The following is a 15,990-nucleotide window of genomic DNA, read 5'->3' as shown; positions in this document are numbered from 1 at the left end:
CCAACGACACACTCATTGGTAAACTTTGTGTCAAATTGACAGATTCTTTTTTATTATTTTATTTTTAATCCCAAATTGACAAATTTTCATAGTCGATATTCTATTTACCACCACATCGATACAAATTAGGAAGGATTCTTTTCGTTTTCTATTATTTATTTATATTGTGACAGAAAAATTTTTGGAGAATAGTTAATCAAGCACCTAACTGTAGCCTGGCCTAGAAAATTATTATACCTTCCTTTTTAGTATATGTAAGCTATGGGTAAGATTATACGATGACGATGACATCAATTATATGATACAAGAGGAAATCAGTATATGTACTTGCATATATCTAATTTTTTTGTTCTCTGAAAGTCCCATGGATTTAAGCCTCCAAAAGTTCATGAGAATAATTCTAGGGGTTCAGAATCCATGGACATAAGTTTTTTCAGTCCTCCGGAAACAACCACCTTCTTTCACAAAAACCCTCAAAAAAATGATCCTTATCTAGACATGCAAAGCACTAATAACCAGCCTCAGAGTAGCCATACATCCACAAGCATATCATCTGATTCTGGTGAGCCTTGTGGAGATGGAAAATGGGCATCGAGGCTGCTCAGAGAATGTGCCACCGCGATTTCTGATAAGGATTCTACCAAGATCCGCCATCTTTTATGGATGCTGAATGAGCTTGCATCTCCTTATGGCGATTGTGATCAGAAATTAGCATCTTATTTCTTGCAAGCACTTTTCTGTAAGGCCACGGAGTCCGGCCAAAGGTGTTACAAAACCCTAGCTTCGGTGGCAGAAAAGAGCCACTCTTTTGATGCTGCTAGGAAATTGATATTGAAATTTCAGGAAGTTAGTCCCTGGACAACATTTGGACATGTAGCATCAAATGGAGCAATTCTGGAGGCCTTAGACGGCGAAAACAAGCTCCACATAGTCGATATCAGCAACACTCTATGCACTCAATGGCCTACTTTGCTAGAAGCCTTGGCAACAAGAAATGATGAAACCCCTCATTTGAAGCTAACTGTGGTCATAACAGCTAGCATTGCGAAGCCGGTGATGAAGGAAATAGCTCAAAGAATGGAGAAGTTTGCACGGTTGATGGGAGTACCCTTCGAGTTCAACTTAATTAGCGGATTGAGTCACTTGGGAGGACTCACTAAACAGAACTTAAATATCCAGGATGATGAAGCTATTGCAATAAATTGTATAGGAGCCCTGAGAAGAGTTCAGGTTGAGGAGAGGACTGCTGTAATCCATATGTTTCAATCTTTTCAGCCTCGTATTGTAACTGTTGTGGAAGAGGAGGCTGATTTTACCAGCTCTAAGAATGACTTTGTCAAGTGTTTTGAAGAGTGCCTTCGATTCACTACACTGTATTTTGAGATGCTTGAGGAGAGCTTTCCACCAACAAGCAACGAGAGATTGATGCTGGAGAGGGAGTGTTCAAGAAGCATAGTTAGGGTTTTGGCTTGTGATGATGAAATTGGTGAGGGAGACAGAGAATGCAGGGAAAGAGGATCCCAATGGACTGAGAGGCTCCGGGAAGCGTTTTCACCAGTGAGTTACAGTGATGATGTTGTTGATGATGTTAAAGCACTTCTTAAGAGGTATCGGACCGGATGGTCATTGCAGCCACAGCAGGCAGATCATGAATCAGGAATCTACTTGGCATGGAAAGAGGAACCTGTAGTATGGGCTTCAGCATGGAAACCCTAACAAAATGGTCATAAAATTGTTTGAAAAATCAAGCTTAGCATTGAGATTTATTTATATTTGGAGCCAGGACAATTGAACATAGACAGAGTTTCCATAGATAGACAATCCGTTTTGGTTTTTCTCCATGATCATGCATACATGTATCTTCTTCTTTTTTTACTTTTTCTTTATTTTCCTTTCAGATCTTACATTAGTTGATGCCTTATGCTTGGTACTTTGTGCTTCATTCCTTTTCTTTTTCTTACCTTCTTCTTGTTTGGAAGTGTTTGCACTCCTGCTTCTATTACATTATGTTCCATCATTATAAACCATTATTTCTGAGTTCTGTCGATGGTAAGTTGCCTGTATACATGCATTCCAGATGAATTATTGTGGATATTACACTATGTTGTCCAATATTTGTATGCACTTCTACAGATGGTATGTAGTTTGCGCCAATTTTTTGGCTATTGTTCTACTGGAAAACAGCCATTCTTCATTTAGTAAGTTGTAGGAGATGCACGTTTTTAAGGGCCAAATGTAAATCGCAATTCCAAATTTTTATTCATCAATTTGAAGTTACAACTTACCTACCTATCCCAAAAGAATGTACAAAACTTAACTAATCAATAAAAAGATTGATTCTTCTTGCATGATTCCTATTATTCTTAAAGAAATATTTACTGATTTTTAACTTCTTTCATATGTGGAGGTCATATTTGGACAATAAAAATAAGCAAGAGAAGGGCCTTAACATGGAATAACAAATCTGATGTACTATTGTAGACTTACAACTATAATAAGATGGTTTTTGTGGTAGATAGCTGCCAGCAATTGGAAGAGTTGAAATCTGTCTCATGGAGCAATCTTCAAGTAGTGCATGCGAAATTAAAGTCTTGAATTTTAATCCCTCTGCTCCTCCTTATTTTTTAAATCTCACATCTTTCTTGCTAAAAAAATTTTTAAAAAAAAGAGGGTAGCGCAAGCATTTAGGGACTGCTAATAAAGTTCGAGTTCTTGATATCTATGATATTAGTGAGTCAGTCTTGCCACGCTAAGAATTATCATCCACTGAATTTGGAAAGCTAAAAGTGTTTGTCCAGAAACGGCAATAAATTCAACCATAACGAAGTTAAAAAGTTGTCAAAAGTTGCTAGGCTACTTTGATCATTTTGTAGACTTTGTGATTTCTAAGTGGAAAATGAACAATGAAAATGTCGGTCACTGAAATCATTGAGTATACCATGAGCAATCAATATTTTACGAGCGAAGTTGGATTCTTAACAAATTCATATACTAAGAAAATTGAGCCACACATAGTTGGATATAACTAGTAAGCAAGGGCCTAGAAATATGATTGATTTTCTACCTAGAATGGAATAAATCATCATAGACTTCGTTATTCCATAGGATGTCTAGCTACCAACCTACCATGTCCAGGACATACCAAAAAAATTAAAAGAATGGAATTAAATTCTCTACATATCAAATCAAAGAAATGCTTGCCTAGGTGATGGAATTATTCCATCATAACAGAGGTTGTTTTTTAGCAAACTTAATTAAGTACTGCTAAAAGACCATTGCATCTGCTAACAAAATAACTTGAAAATTTAAATTATGTGCATGGTTTGGATATTCATAAACGAAAATTGCATTGTCAGCCATCAACTTTAGTAGGGTCACCATCCATATTCGATTGAATTGATCACATTCATTTGCACACAAACATGCTGCCAACTTGATCTCTTGTGGACATTATATATGAAAATGACAGAAAAAAAAAGAAGAAAATAGTTGTCTAGTGTGAAAGCTCAATGCAGTGTAAAGAGGAAGTAAGTATATAACGAAAAGTGAGATTGCACATAAGAAAGAGGTCCCTTGGAGAGGCTCGGTGGCAAGCAGAAGCATACCAACCAGATCCCATTGTTGCTTTTTTGTCTATTGATATGAACAGCATATTTGCCTTTCATTTCCATACGTACACCATTCTTGGGGCCAACATTTTATAGTGGAAAACCACTTTTCTAGATTTAGATAAGACTTCTGCCAAATTAGTCCAGTAAAGACTACACCTCTAGTGCTTTCTTTTTTCTGTCCTATTGTCTGATGAAATCAGCAACAATTTGATAATTCAGTTCCCCTTCCCTTCACTCTCTCTCAATATAATCTCTAGGAGCAATCTTACTCTCTTTTATCTATAATAGTTAACTTTTTATTTATTTGTTCATTTTATAACTTCAGGCAAAAATACTATATTCATCACTTTTTAGGAAGTTACTAAATTAATATATCACCATAAATAAGCAAACACAATAGCTAAATCCCCCTAAATAAAGGTCCAAAATGGCAGGCAAGCTGCAAACTTCAGCTGTCACAATACGCAAACATTTTTTTCTTGACACAATATGATTAATATTCCGTTTAGAAAAATCAAAGAGGACCCATATCAATATGACCTACTTCTCCTTGTATTTTCTTATCATGGATGCACATGCGCTCTCCAGATAGCATTCCAACTAACATCTTTTTTTTTTCTTTTTTCTTTTTCTTTTTAGTGTTTAAAGGGACTATGTATAAATTGATTCATCGCAATCCTACTATATATCCTTGTTTGAAAATTTCCTACGAGCATTGATTGTTTTTAGTTACTGGAAGGATGTTAGATAAATTCTTGAGAAAAATGGTTTTAAGACATGTTACTAATGGTGCTTTCCTTAAGGTTTATTCATCTCTGCAACTATTGCCCAAATGAGTTTTGTTACTTAACCTCTATCTTAAAATATAGCTTTTGTTTGACAACATTTTGCACAAATGGGATCAAAAGCTTGAGCTTCACTGTTTTTCGGACTCTTACAATTTTTTCAATGAAAGAGTTTGTAGAGGAGACTTTTTAGAAAAGTTTATGATGTTTTATCTTTAGATTTTGTCTATCTATACTATCATTTAACGGTCAGTTATTCGGGAGATAATTTCTTAAAAATAAAGAAACATATTCACTACCTGATACAAATACCTATTGAAGAGTCACGACAGTCACACGTTTTTAGGAAAATAAGGACTAAATCTACTTTGCACCTTGGAAACTTGTACTACATTCTTACATTGCATTCTGAATTTCAATTTTGGATACTTTACACTTAAATTCTTAGTTTTGGCTACTTTAGATCCTAAACTTTGAATTTTATCCCATTTAAGTCTAATCACAGACAATATTATTAAAATTAATGAGATCAATGATAGTGCAAATTAATGATAATGTATTGTTTTATTCTACCTGCGATCCCTTGACTCTTTTTCGTCATTTTCAGTACATTGTAATTGATTTGTATAGTTTGAATCAATAATATTGTTAAAAGATTAATGACATAAAAGATAGTGCAAATTTATAAAAATATATTGTTTTGTTCTAACTTGGATACTTTGGCTCCTTTTGATCACATTCAACTTATGGGGTCCTTTATATCGATAATTTTATTAACATTGTCATTGATTAGACTTAAATAAGATAAAGTTAAGAATTTAGGAGGTAAAGTATCCACAATTACGAGTTTAGAATGTAAAGTATCCAAAATTAAAATTTAAAGTATAAAATAATATAAGTTTAGGAATGTAACATGGAGTTAGTTCGGAAAACAACTAATTTAGATGATACAGGTGAAAAAAATCTAATGGCTTTTAAATCTATGTTTGGATCGAGGGATTTGGGTGGATTTGATTTCAAATCCTCTTCCAAATCCGCAAGATGTTTGGATAACTGAGAATGAATTTGGACTTGAAATCCATCAATCCTGTAAGTGTTAAAATTGGGAATATTTGAAATCCACCCAAAACACGTGTCATTTGAAATCCATCTCTTCACATATTAATCTATTAAACTGTTTTATGTCATGGTTGAAACTCGAAAGAAGAGAAAATGGTCAATAGTATGGTCAACGCCAGCTATTCTCTTTTGCGACTGTCACTACTGTGGCACCTCCTCTGCTAGCCTGCTGCTGCTTCCATGGCGGCATGGACCGCATGGTTGCTGCTTGCTAGTTCCCTTTAAAGCTTCTTTTTTTTTTCTTTCTAAAAAAATTTGTGGAAAGATAAATGATAGAATAGAAAAAAAGAATAAGGAAAAAGACTGAGAGGGTGCTGTTGCTACGGCACGAGAAGGGCATGAAAAGATTGAGAGGGTGCTGTTGCCATGGCAGCAAATCTGTGATTCTGATAGCTCAAAGCTTTGGTTTAGGGCTTTGAGGATCAGACGCTTGAGGATAAACGAAAAACTAAAAATTCTTTTTTAGCCCCTTAACTTTTATTTATTTGGATTTCTACCCCAATTGTCTTATTAATTTGGAAAACGAATTCTTATTTAAACGAGTTATTTCAAATTAATGCGGATTTCAAGCGGAATCATTTCAAACACATTCCATCAAATCCATCCTGAAATTCAAATCAATTGATCCAAATGGACCAACATTCCCCACTATTTCAAAATAAACTGACAAATTTGAAAGTAACCCGCATAAATGAAAGCATCTTATGATACGAACCTTCACTTAGGGAAACACATTTTATCTAGTCTGAATGGCTTATGATAATCATTGAACCAGCGATGCTTTGTTAACGAGTTGCATCTACTTCAAACACTGATTTCTGCATTTAATTTAGCTAATATATTCCCCACCATATCTATGCATCTTATTACTGAGTGCTATATATAATAGCGAAGCCATGAACTCCAAGAAGCAGCTGCACTTAATACTCAAATTGGTGAATGCCATCAAAAAGTGTATCAATAGCTAACACTTTAATTAAACACTAGTCCAACAGGAGCATGTTGCTCATCTTCTTTCAAACCTGTGGAAACCAAGCGTTTGATCTCCGGGATGATTAATGGATATGTTGTAGTGCTTGCAACCACACTTTACTGTTCTTTGACTCAATGAACGTAGGACTTGATGTTGTATGAAGCTTTTATTTCACTTATCACCACTGGTGATTTTATGACATGGGTTTTAAACCAATTTCCTTTGATGTGTAATACTCAAGAACTACTATAAAATCTTAACTAAAGAAATTATTTTGAATTAAGCAACTTTAGAAAATTAAAGCAATAGGACTCTTAGTAGTTGTTGGATAGAGATTGAAGTCCTAGTGAATGCTAACAATTTAAGTTGGGTGTATCCTTACGGGACAAAGTGTAACATACGATATGTTATTTTCTTTTATCAGATACTAAATACGAGTGTGAGAAAGGGCGAAATCCGACTAAGAGATTGGAGGATCGTGTAGGAGAATCGCATCCAGACCCTTGACCAACTAAGGTGCTATTTGATAATCTAATTTAATATTTAAATTTAATGGATTCAAATCTTAACATGTTTAACTGCATTAGATAATAAAAAATAAAATATCTAAATTAATTAAATAGTACTGAACTGTCAAGATAAAATTTATTTCAAAAAATAAGTGATAAGTACTTATCACTTAATCTAATACACATTCAAATGTACGTGTAGAAACCAAAATTTTCTCAAAAATTTTGTTTAATCTTATTTTTATTGTATTATTATTTTTATTATTATTATTGTGTAAATAATCATTTTATTTTTATTTTTGTAGGAGAAAAGAAAAGAAAAATGGGATTTTCAAAATTTGAAAAATAGTAGAGATTTCCTTTGTTTTTAACCCAATCAAAATCCAACCAAAAACCCAATCAAAAAAATTTCACCCAAAACCTAACCATAAATTCACCCACAATCCAAATAAAACCCATGCAAAAGCCCAAGCCAAACCCAACAAAAAACCTGGATGAAAAGAAAACAAGATAAGGCCCATCGGCCCATTTATTATTTTTCAAAAAAAAAAATCTCTGCAGCTTCACGCGCGCGTTTCTTCTTCACTAGCAATCGCGGCAAATCAGAACCAGTACAAATAGCTGGATTTTTTGGCAAATTTAGATTCGTTTTTGCATCCAGTTTTCTTTCCCCCAAAGATTAGCTAGTACTAGGACACCTTATTACCCAAAATCTACCAAGAAACAGCTGTCAAAAATCAATTAAAGGGACCGAATAAAAAAAAAATCCTAGTTAAATCATCTCAGCCTTTGTTCTTAGGGTTTAATCAATTTTTTGTTTCATTTAAAAGGCTAAGAGAGAGTCTTTAGGGTCAAGAGGAAGGGTTAGAGAAGTTGGCTAAGCAGTCGAAGGGAGAGAAAAAGAGAAGAGAAAGAGAAAAATTTTTTTTGCAGATTTTCTTCCCGAAAACAGGGTTGGTGAACTAGCTCTGTTCGTCGCCCTATTCCGATATCTTCCAGGCTCCTTTTGAGGAGATCTTTGCTTCTGCACAATCTAGGATCATCAAAGGGCAACTTTCGTTTTGAAAATTTCCTAAAAAAAGTCCCTAAATCGTTCAAATTCAAACTTGAAGTTGCAACTTCATCAGCACTTTGACCTTTGCGACAAGAACTTGTTTGTTTTATTTTTTGCATATGAGAGCTTTTTTCTTGAGTTTCTCCACGTTGGTTCAAGTCCTCAGGCATCATTAGGTATTTATAACATTTTCTCTTGGCTGATTCAACGCTTGGCATGAAGTTTAAGCCATCATTTGAATGTTTGGGGATCTGGTTTGATGATTTGAACAAGTTCACAAGGTTATAAGGATCATGCTTGTACCAAAACTCGATTCTAAATACTCTTGGAAGTTGTTTCCAGTGAGTTGGCCGGAAAATTTCCAGCTTCTGGCGGACCTGTTTTTGGTTCCACCAGAAGCTAGTTCATGTTTCTTTTTTGTTTTTTTTGCACTTTGTTTGTCTTTTTCTGTTTGATCCTTTAAGTGTTGGTGTTAGCTGTTGGGTTTTGTTAAAGAAAATGGGCTGATGTATTATACTAGATTTGGTTAGTAAAGTCGTTGGGGCTTTGATTTTTCTCTCTATGTGTGGGTTAACTTTTATTTTCTTTGGATTTGTGACATGGGTTTTGAAGTTCAAATCCAATATTTTTATTAAATGTATGTCTCAAGAATGATCGGATTGGGCCGCTCTTTTCAATAGGATGGATTTGTTTGTTTCTTCTTGGACCGAAGTGACATGATCCAAATGCTTAAAAATGACCCAATGTAGTTTTCTTGTGAAATCAGAAACAAGTTTTGCAATTTGGCACCTAATTTTTTGAGTAATTTTACTATGACCCTAAATTTTGAATTTCTTTCTTTTAGTTCTTTAATTTAATTACATTTTGGTCCTCAAACTTTATTTTTTATTCAATTTTGACCTCTAATTTTTTGAGAATTATGATTTGACCCCAAAATACTTCTTTTAATTTTTATAATTTAGTCCCTATTTGTTTTTTGATTTCTCAATTACAATTGCTTCTTTTCTTTAATTGTTAATTGTGCTTCATTTAAATGCATTTAATTTATAAGTTTTGGTTGCTTTATGTTTATTTACAATGTTTTGCAATAATAAGGGGAATTTAGTATATGTTTTCATTCTCTTTCAAAGTATTGTCAATTAAATTGGTGCATTGACCCGTTTGCTAATTTTTGGAAAAAGTAACAACTTTCCATCCTTCTCACTTAGTAACTATTTCAAGGAAGGTACTCCTATTGACCTTTAAATTCTTTTATGTGCCCATATGTATTTATATGTTTATGTGTTTTTTTTACTTATTTACTTTAAGCTTTTATTCATTTTTATGCATGTTTAATTTAAGCCTTGTAATTATTTGGAGGGTATTTAAATGCTCAAATTGTAGTAGATAGGTAATATGCTTTTATGTAAGAAATATAATTAGATAGCCAATGTAATAGATAAGTTTTATTTTTTTGCAAGAAATGTAATTAACTAGATAAATGTAATAGATAGGTTAGATAGGTTTATTATCTATATTTCCCCTTTCAATTGTAGTTAGGGCTCCCAATGTAATAGTTAAATATTGTATGCTTGTGTACTTATGTGCTTATGTGTTTTATTTGCTTTCTCCAGTGTGTACTTATGTGCTTTTGTGTTTTATACGTTTTCTCCAGGATTTTGCATCTAGATATTATGTTTATTGTGTACTTGTGTGCTTATGTGTTTCAGTATTTTATTCGCTTTCTCTAGAGTTTTACATCTAAATATCATGCCTATGTGTAATGTGCTCTACATGCTCTAAATGTTTTATGTGCTTATTTGTTTTAATTATACTCTATATATTTTATTTATTTATAATGAATGCATGACGTCGCCACATTAGTCCAACACTAGTTATGGTTTTTCTCCCCAATTTCTCACTAGTCTAACGCTGGTGAGAATTTATAGATATTTATCTCAGTCCGTAACTTTTGATGATTACAAAACACATGGATGTTACTAATATTCTCTGATTAGACCTTTTCAGAATTGGAGCAAAACAGATTCAAAGGCTAACATATGCTGAAATAGCTGTCGGACGCACAAAAAAACTGCATTGGCCGTCCGACAACCATTGAGTAACTTCGGACGCATGAAGAATCTACTCTCGGACGTCCGAAGATGATAAGCCAAGTCCTCTAAACTCACTGACCTCGATCGGACGTACAACACCTGAGTACCGAATGTCCGACAAACGTTGCGACACTTCGAACGCAAAACATTGGAGGCACCGGATGTCCGAAAGAATTGAAGAAGAATTTCCAATTTTACATCATACCTTCGGACGCATACTCTGGAGGTACCGGACGTCCTAAATATTTCAAGAAAACTTCTTGAACTTACTGCCTGAGTTCGGACGCAGAAAACTAGCCTACCGGACGTCCGACACCACCAACGGCTAGTTGACTCTTCAATTGCCTTCTATTCGTTGGTAGCATTAATTGAAGAATTTTTTGGTCTCTTATAAATAGAACAAAGTCCACTTCTTCAAAAAGACTTTTGCACATTGAAACTACATCAGATCTTGAGTGATTCAAGTGTGAGAATTTTCTTTAAAGAAGATTTGTACTCTTAGTTGTGTAACTTTCAATAAACTTTTCAAGTGTGTTTCAGTTTCTTCAATAGTGTAGCTTTGTGAGGGTTATTCGAGTGATAGTAAAACTTCATTGCTTGACCAAGTGCGGTTTGGGGCGAGGAGGAAATGATCATTCCTTTGTACACAAGACATTGGTTGTAAGTTGATCAACTTGAAAAAGTTTGCTATATAAAGTGATTTTCAAACTCAAGTGGAGTTTGAAACTTGGTTTGCTATTCTATCCTTTTACTTACTGTCTTGCAATATAAATTGTTCATCTCTTCTACTCCCAAACACTTGTGCTTTCTCATCAATTGTTCCATTGTATGGTCCATTAGAAAAAGAGGGCAAGTTCTCAAAAAGGTGACTCATATCTTAGCTAGATTTTTTAACTACTTAATTCACCCCCCCTCTTAGGTTGTTTTCGATCCTTACAATTGGTATCAGAGCTTGGTCTCCTAGAGATTAAGCTCAATCGGCTTTGGAGTAAAAATGACAATCAACAATGCCATGTTTTTTGAAGGACAATCCGTCACTAGATCCCCAATGTTCAATGGATTAAATTATGTGAATTGGAAGGAGAGGATGATTATTTTCTTACAATCTATTGATATTGAGTTGTGGTTTATTGTCAATGAAGATTCATATGATGCCTCTATTATTGATGAAGTTACTCATAGGCCGAGACCAAAAAACAAGGAGTGAGTTGACTGGTGATGATAGAATTCATCTTACTTTGAATGCCAAAGTCATGAATGTTTTATACAGTGCTCTAGATTCAAATGAATCCATTAGAGTCAAAGGCTGTAGATCTGCAAAAGAGATTTGGGATAAATTTAGAGAAATTCATGAAGGGAGTGAGAATGTGAGAGAACAAAAGAAATCTATTTTGGTCACTAAGTATGAATCCTTTAAGATGGAACCTCATGAAAATGTTGATAAGATGTATTGCAGATTCAATGACCTCATTAAGAACTTAGAAGTGCTAGAAAAGGAATACTCTCTAGGTGAGAAAAATAGAAAAATTCTGAACGCCTTATCCAAGGATTGAAAAAGTAAGGTGACTGCCATTGAAGAATCTAGGGATCTAAATACCATGCCTACTGAATCTCTCATAAATTCTCTAACCTCTTATGAGTTGAAACTCAAGTCCAAGCTACAGGAGGAAGAAGATGCAAAGCTGAAAAAGAGCATTGCTCTAAAAGCCTCACAAGAAGAAGATGACTCAATCTCCTTAGACAGAGATGACATGGAAAGTGATGAGAGTGATATTACACTCATCACAAAAAATTTCAAAAGAATACTCAACAAAAGAAGATTCAGAAAAGGTGGACCCAGCAGTTTATTCCCAAATCAGTTCAACAACTCGAGAAACAAAAGGAAGTTAGAGCTCAACAAAAAGCAAACTGATAAGTGCTTTGAATGTGGCCAACTTGGACACTACGCAAATGAATGTCCAATAAAGAAAAAGAAGGAAAGCAAGGTTGAACGAAAACCAAAATTTAATAATTTTCAGATCACCTGAAATGACTGCAATTCAGAAGATGAAGTCGAAAAAGAAGAGGAGTCTGCCCAAATGGCTTTCATGGCCATCAGTAATGAAGAGGTAACTACTTGTAACTCTCAAACTGATAGTGATAACAAATCTGATGATGATGTTAACTCTTTTATGGAAAGAATGCATAAAATTTGAAAGAATCCTATGTTAGAAACAAGGAACTAAAACAGAAAATTAACTTTCTGATTCAAGACAATGCAAATCTTTTTCGATAAAACAAATGTCTGAGAAATGAAAATGATAACCTGAAAATGATTTGCATGCTGAACTTGAAACAAAGACAAACTTCTGTGAGATGCTCAAAAATGAACAAAGTAACTTGAAAAGAAGAATGGATGATCTTAGTCAGATGCTTCAAAATAAGAAACAAAACTGTTTTCAAAGGAATGATACAAAATCTCATTTTGGTACTCATCTGAAAAGGTTGAATCATAGTGCAAATGAGTTTACTATCTATAAGAAAAGACAAATCAGATTTATTAAACCTGTTCATTTGAATAATTCATTGACTATGTGCAGCTTCTGTTGTCAATTTGGCAACATGAAAAGTAATTGTTATGTTAAGAAAAATATGAGAAATGGGATGAGATGCATGTGGATGGTTAGACATAATGCTAACTCTCAAGAATCCAAAAAGTAAAGGGTACCAAATATTATCTTATGGACTTTTGTGTAGGTGAACCTGGTGAACATTGTTAAGAAATCAAAGTGGTTCATAGATAGTGGATGCTCAAGACATATGACTGGTGATCCATCACAGTTCATCAAACTCAAGCCAAAAGCAAGCGGAAAGGTAACATTTGGAGATGATAACAAAGCTAAAACTGTTGGAATTGGTGATGTTGGTAAGAATGGTCAAACCTTTGTTCACAATATTCTTTTAGTTGACAATTTAAGCTATAACTTGTTAAGTGTTAGTCAATTGTGTGATAGGTGTGACGGCCCCACCTCCCCCTGGGCGTACCCTAGGGTTTAGCAGACCGCCTGCCCAACTCTCGCCAGGACTCACTCACTCACATCACGTGCATACATCCATAGACCATAAATAACATCGCAATTCAAGCTTATAATTTACATTGATGCACAATCAAGATACAAAACCTCAATATACCCAAACTGGTTCAAAGTGTATACAATCCAGATACAAAACATTCTTTTCGAGTAATAGAGCGAGTACAAGTCGAAAGTCAAAAACAACTAGTCTACGCTAGTCTTTACATATCTCATACCTCGCTCGTACCCCTGTAAGGAAAACAAATGGAGTAGAATGAACTAAAAGCCCAGTGAGGTTCCAAATAGCAAATTGACCATTATTTATAAGTACAAGTTTTTGATATAGCAAAGTAACGAGCATGAAGAGTTCATAAAGGTGAGCAATAACACGTCAAGTAGCAATCTCAAAATGAGCGAGTCTAAAAGTTTTTCAAAATAACAATAATCCAATAAGCAATAATCATTCCAAAGCATAAAGATACGGATGGCTCTCAGGAGCCAACTTCCATTCATCGCCAGGAGCTTGATCACGTATTAGTTGACACTCCGTCAACTTTCAAGTAAAGGAACCAATCCAGTAGAGCACCACTTAACTACTCTCCGTCCACCATTCAAACCCCCTACTGGGCCCAAAATCCTCAAGAAACACGGGTGGTAATACTCGAGTATACCGATTAGTCGAGGAGATATTACTCCACTCGACAATCAAGAGACCCAGGGTTTGTTATCCAATCGACCAAGCCCTTGCCGGCTCGACTCGAGTAACTTGCCACAGGGTTTCTGAAATTTCAGGAAGTGCGCACAACATGAACAAGTATATCAATTCAATTTCAACAATAAACAAGTATATATCAAATAAGGGCAAGTGCGATAAAGTACACTCTTGCCCGATCAAGCCAATCATATATCATTCAATCATATTGATTAAGTATTGGAAACAAGTGTCCAGTTCAATCAGGTATTTGGAAGCACTCACCAAAATGAAGTGCCCCTAGTAGTCACGTCTGGGTTATACTCCGGGTTCGGAGTCCAAATCTACGATAAAACTTTGTTTCAGAACTTTAAAAATCAACTAAGGTTCAAAACGTAGACGTTTCGTTCATTAAGAATCAAGACATGGAAATTCACTTGGAGAATATTCGTGAAACACTCGCTCGCTTTTCAAACTATATAACTTTATAACATTTATACTTGGAAATGCCATTTGAGTCGAAAGTATAAGGAAAACGTATTTCTAGTAGTCATGGTTGTATTTCTCAAGGGTACAAGTTCGGCTAGATTCTAACGTATAACCCTCGATAACCAAAGTAGCAAAAGTCCTAGATGGTTCAAGTGATATTCATTTATCAATTTTACCCAAGTCGCAAGTGTATTACTCTAGTCCTCGAGCGTAAATTTGGGCAGCATGCCCTTTGTGTTTACCTAATTTTCCAGCCATTTTAGCTTCATTATTTTTCTCATTCAAGCCCAAGTTTATACACAACACAAATGCATTTCAATAGCCGTTCCATAGGCTCAAGACAATACAAGGATATAAATCAACTAATAACAAATGCGGAAATGAAGTTTACAAAAGACAAATTTGACGGGTTTTTACGGAAAGAACACATCCGAGGCTACGCTTATCGGATTGGTGTGCAACATATACCATTTCGAAGCTAAGACGAAGTCCTACAACTTTCATGAAGATCACTTGGTCAAATTTCCAATGTAACCTAATCAAATTCCCAGTTCACCAAACCAGGTTCTAACTAATCGGCTAATCAACCATACTACATTTAAATGGTCATATCTCAGGCTGCCAACGTCCGTTTAAGGCGTTCTTTGAGGCGTTTAAAATCTAAGACAGAGTACTAAAACTTTCATGTTCTGAAAAATGGCTAAATCAGCACAGATTATAGTGAATAAACACAGTCAATTGGATGAACTGTCCAAAACGGATCACTGGAAATATCCTAGGGCAGTGAGGGTATTTTGGTCTTTTCATAGGCTACGTTGTTCCGATTGAGCTAAACTTTTGTAGGCACCTATAAAATATCATTCTATACAACTTTCCTGTTTTATGCCAAGCCTAATTAGGCCTCTAACATAATGCAATAAAACCGGACAGAATGGGCTAAAATTTTCCAGAAATCTGGAATTTTTCGTTTTTAATGCAACCTTTTTGATTTCTTGCTCCAATCATCACTACAACCACTTATATAAGCATAGATACAACATATATCATCCATATAGCAAGTATAGGCAGCAAATACCTCAAACCCTAACTCACATATATCACTTTTAAATCATCATAACAACTTGTATCACTACTAATCCACCCACAACATGAATTATACAACAACTTAAACCAAAATAAAAGAACCAAAGCCATGGTTTAGCCTTATACCTCAACAAATGAAGCTTGCAAGAGTAATACTTCACCTCCTCTTGGAATTCTTGGTTCCCCTAGCTTCTCAAGCTCATAACTTACACTTTAATCGATTTAGAATTTTAATTCCTCACTTGGATGGCTCAACTCAAGAAGAAGGAAGTTTGTTTCTTGCTCTCTTTCTCTCCTCTCTTGTCTCGGCCAAGCAGCAGAAAAATGGAGAGAAATGGAGCAAAATGAAGGATAAGAAGGTTGGACTTTTGGCTTGTTTAAGTAGCCATGGTTGAGTGACACTTGTCACCACTAAAACCAACCAAAATTTTCTTTTTCTTTTTTTTTTTTTTTTTTTTAGCTTGAAGTTTTTATTTTATTATAGCAAATCCACGAACCCAACAAATGGGAGTACATGCATATTCAAACGA

General features: G+C 34.8%; 1 protein-coding gene across 1 annotated transcript; it reads left to right on the top strand.

Moving 5' to 3' along the window:
* The first annotated feature begins 365 nt into the window (after window positions 1-365).
* Window positions 366-1,892, top strand: LOC113766330 (protein SHORT-ROOT-like). Its single transcript, XM_027310534.1, has one exon. It carries the CDS (start codon window positions 418-420, stop codon window positions 1,714-1,716), a length of 1,299 nt encoding a protein of 432 aa, XP_027166335.1. The 5' UTR covers window positions 366-417; the 3' UTR covers window positions 1,717-1,892.
* The last annotated feature ends 14,098 nt before the right edge of the window (window positions 1,893-15,990 follow it).

Source organism: Coffea eugenioides, chromosome 3 (genome assembly GCF_003713205.1).
Source record: "Coffea eugenioides isolate CCC68of chromosome 3, Ceug_1.0, whole genome shotgun sequence".
NCBI lineage: Eukaryota > Viridiplantae > Streptophyta > Magnoliopsida > Gentianales > Rubiaceae > Coffea > Coffea eugenioides.
The sequence above is the reverse complement of the archived record's forward strand: the minus strand, read 5'-3'. Positions and strand labels throughout refer to the sequence as shown.

Coding starts and splice junctions, on each gene's coding strand:
- LOC113766330 (XM_027310534.1), top strand. CDS start 418: ATGGACATAAGTTTTTTCAGTCCTCCGGAAACAACCACCTTCTTTCAC.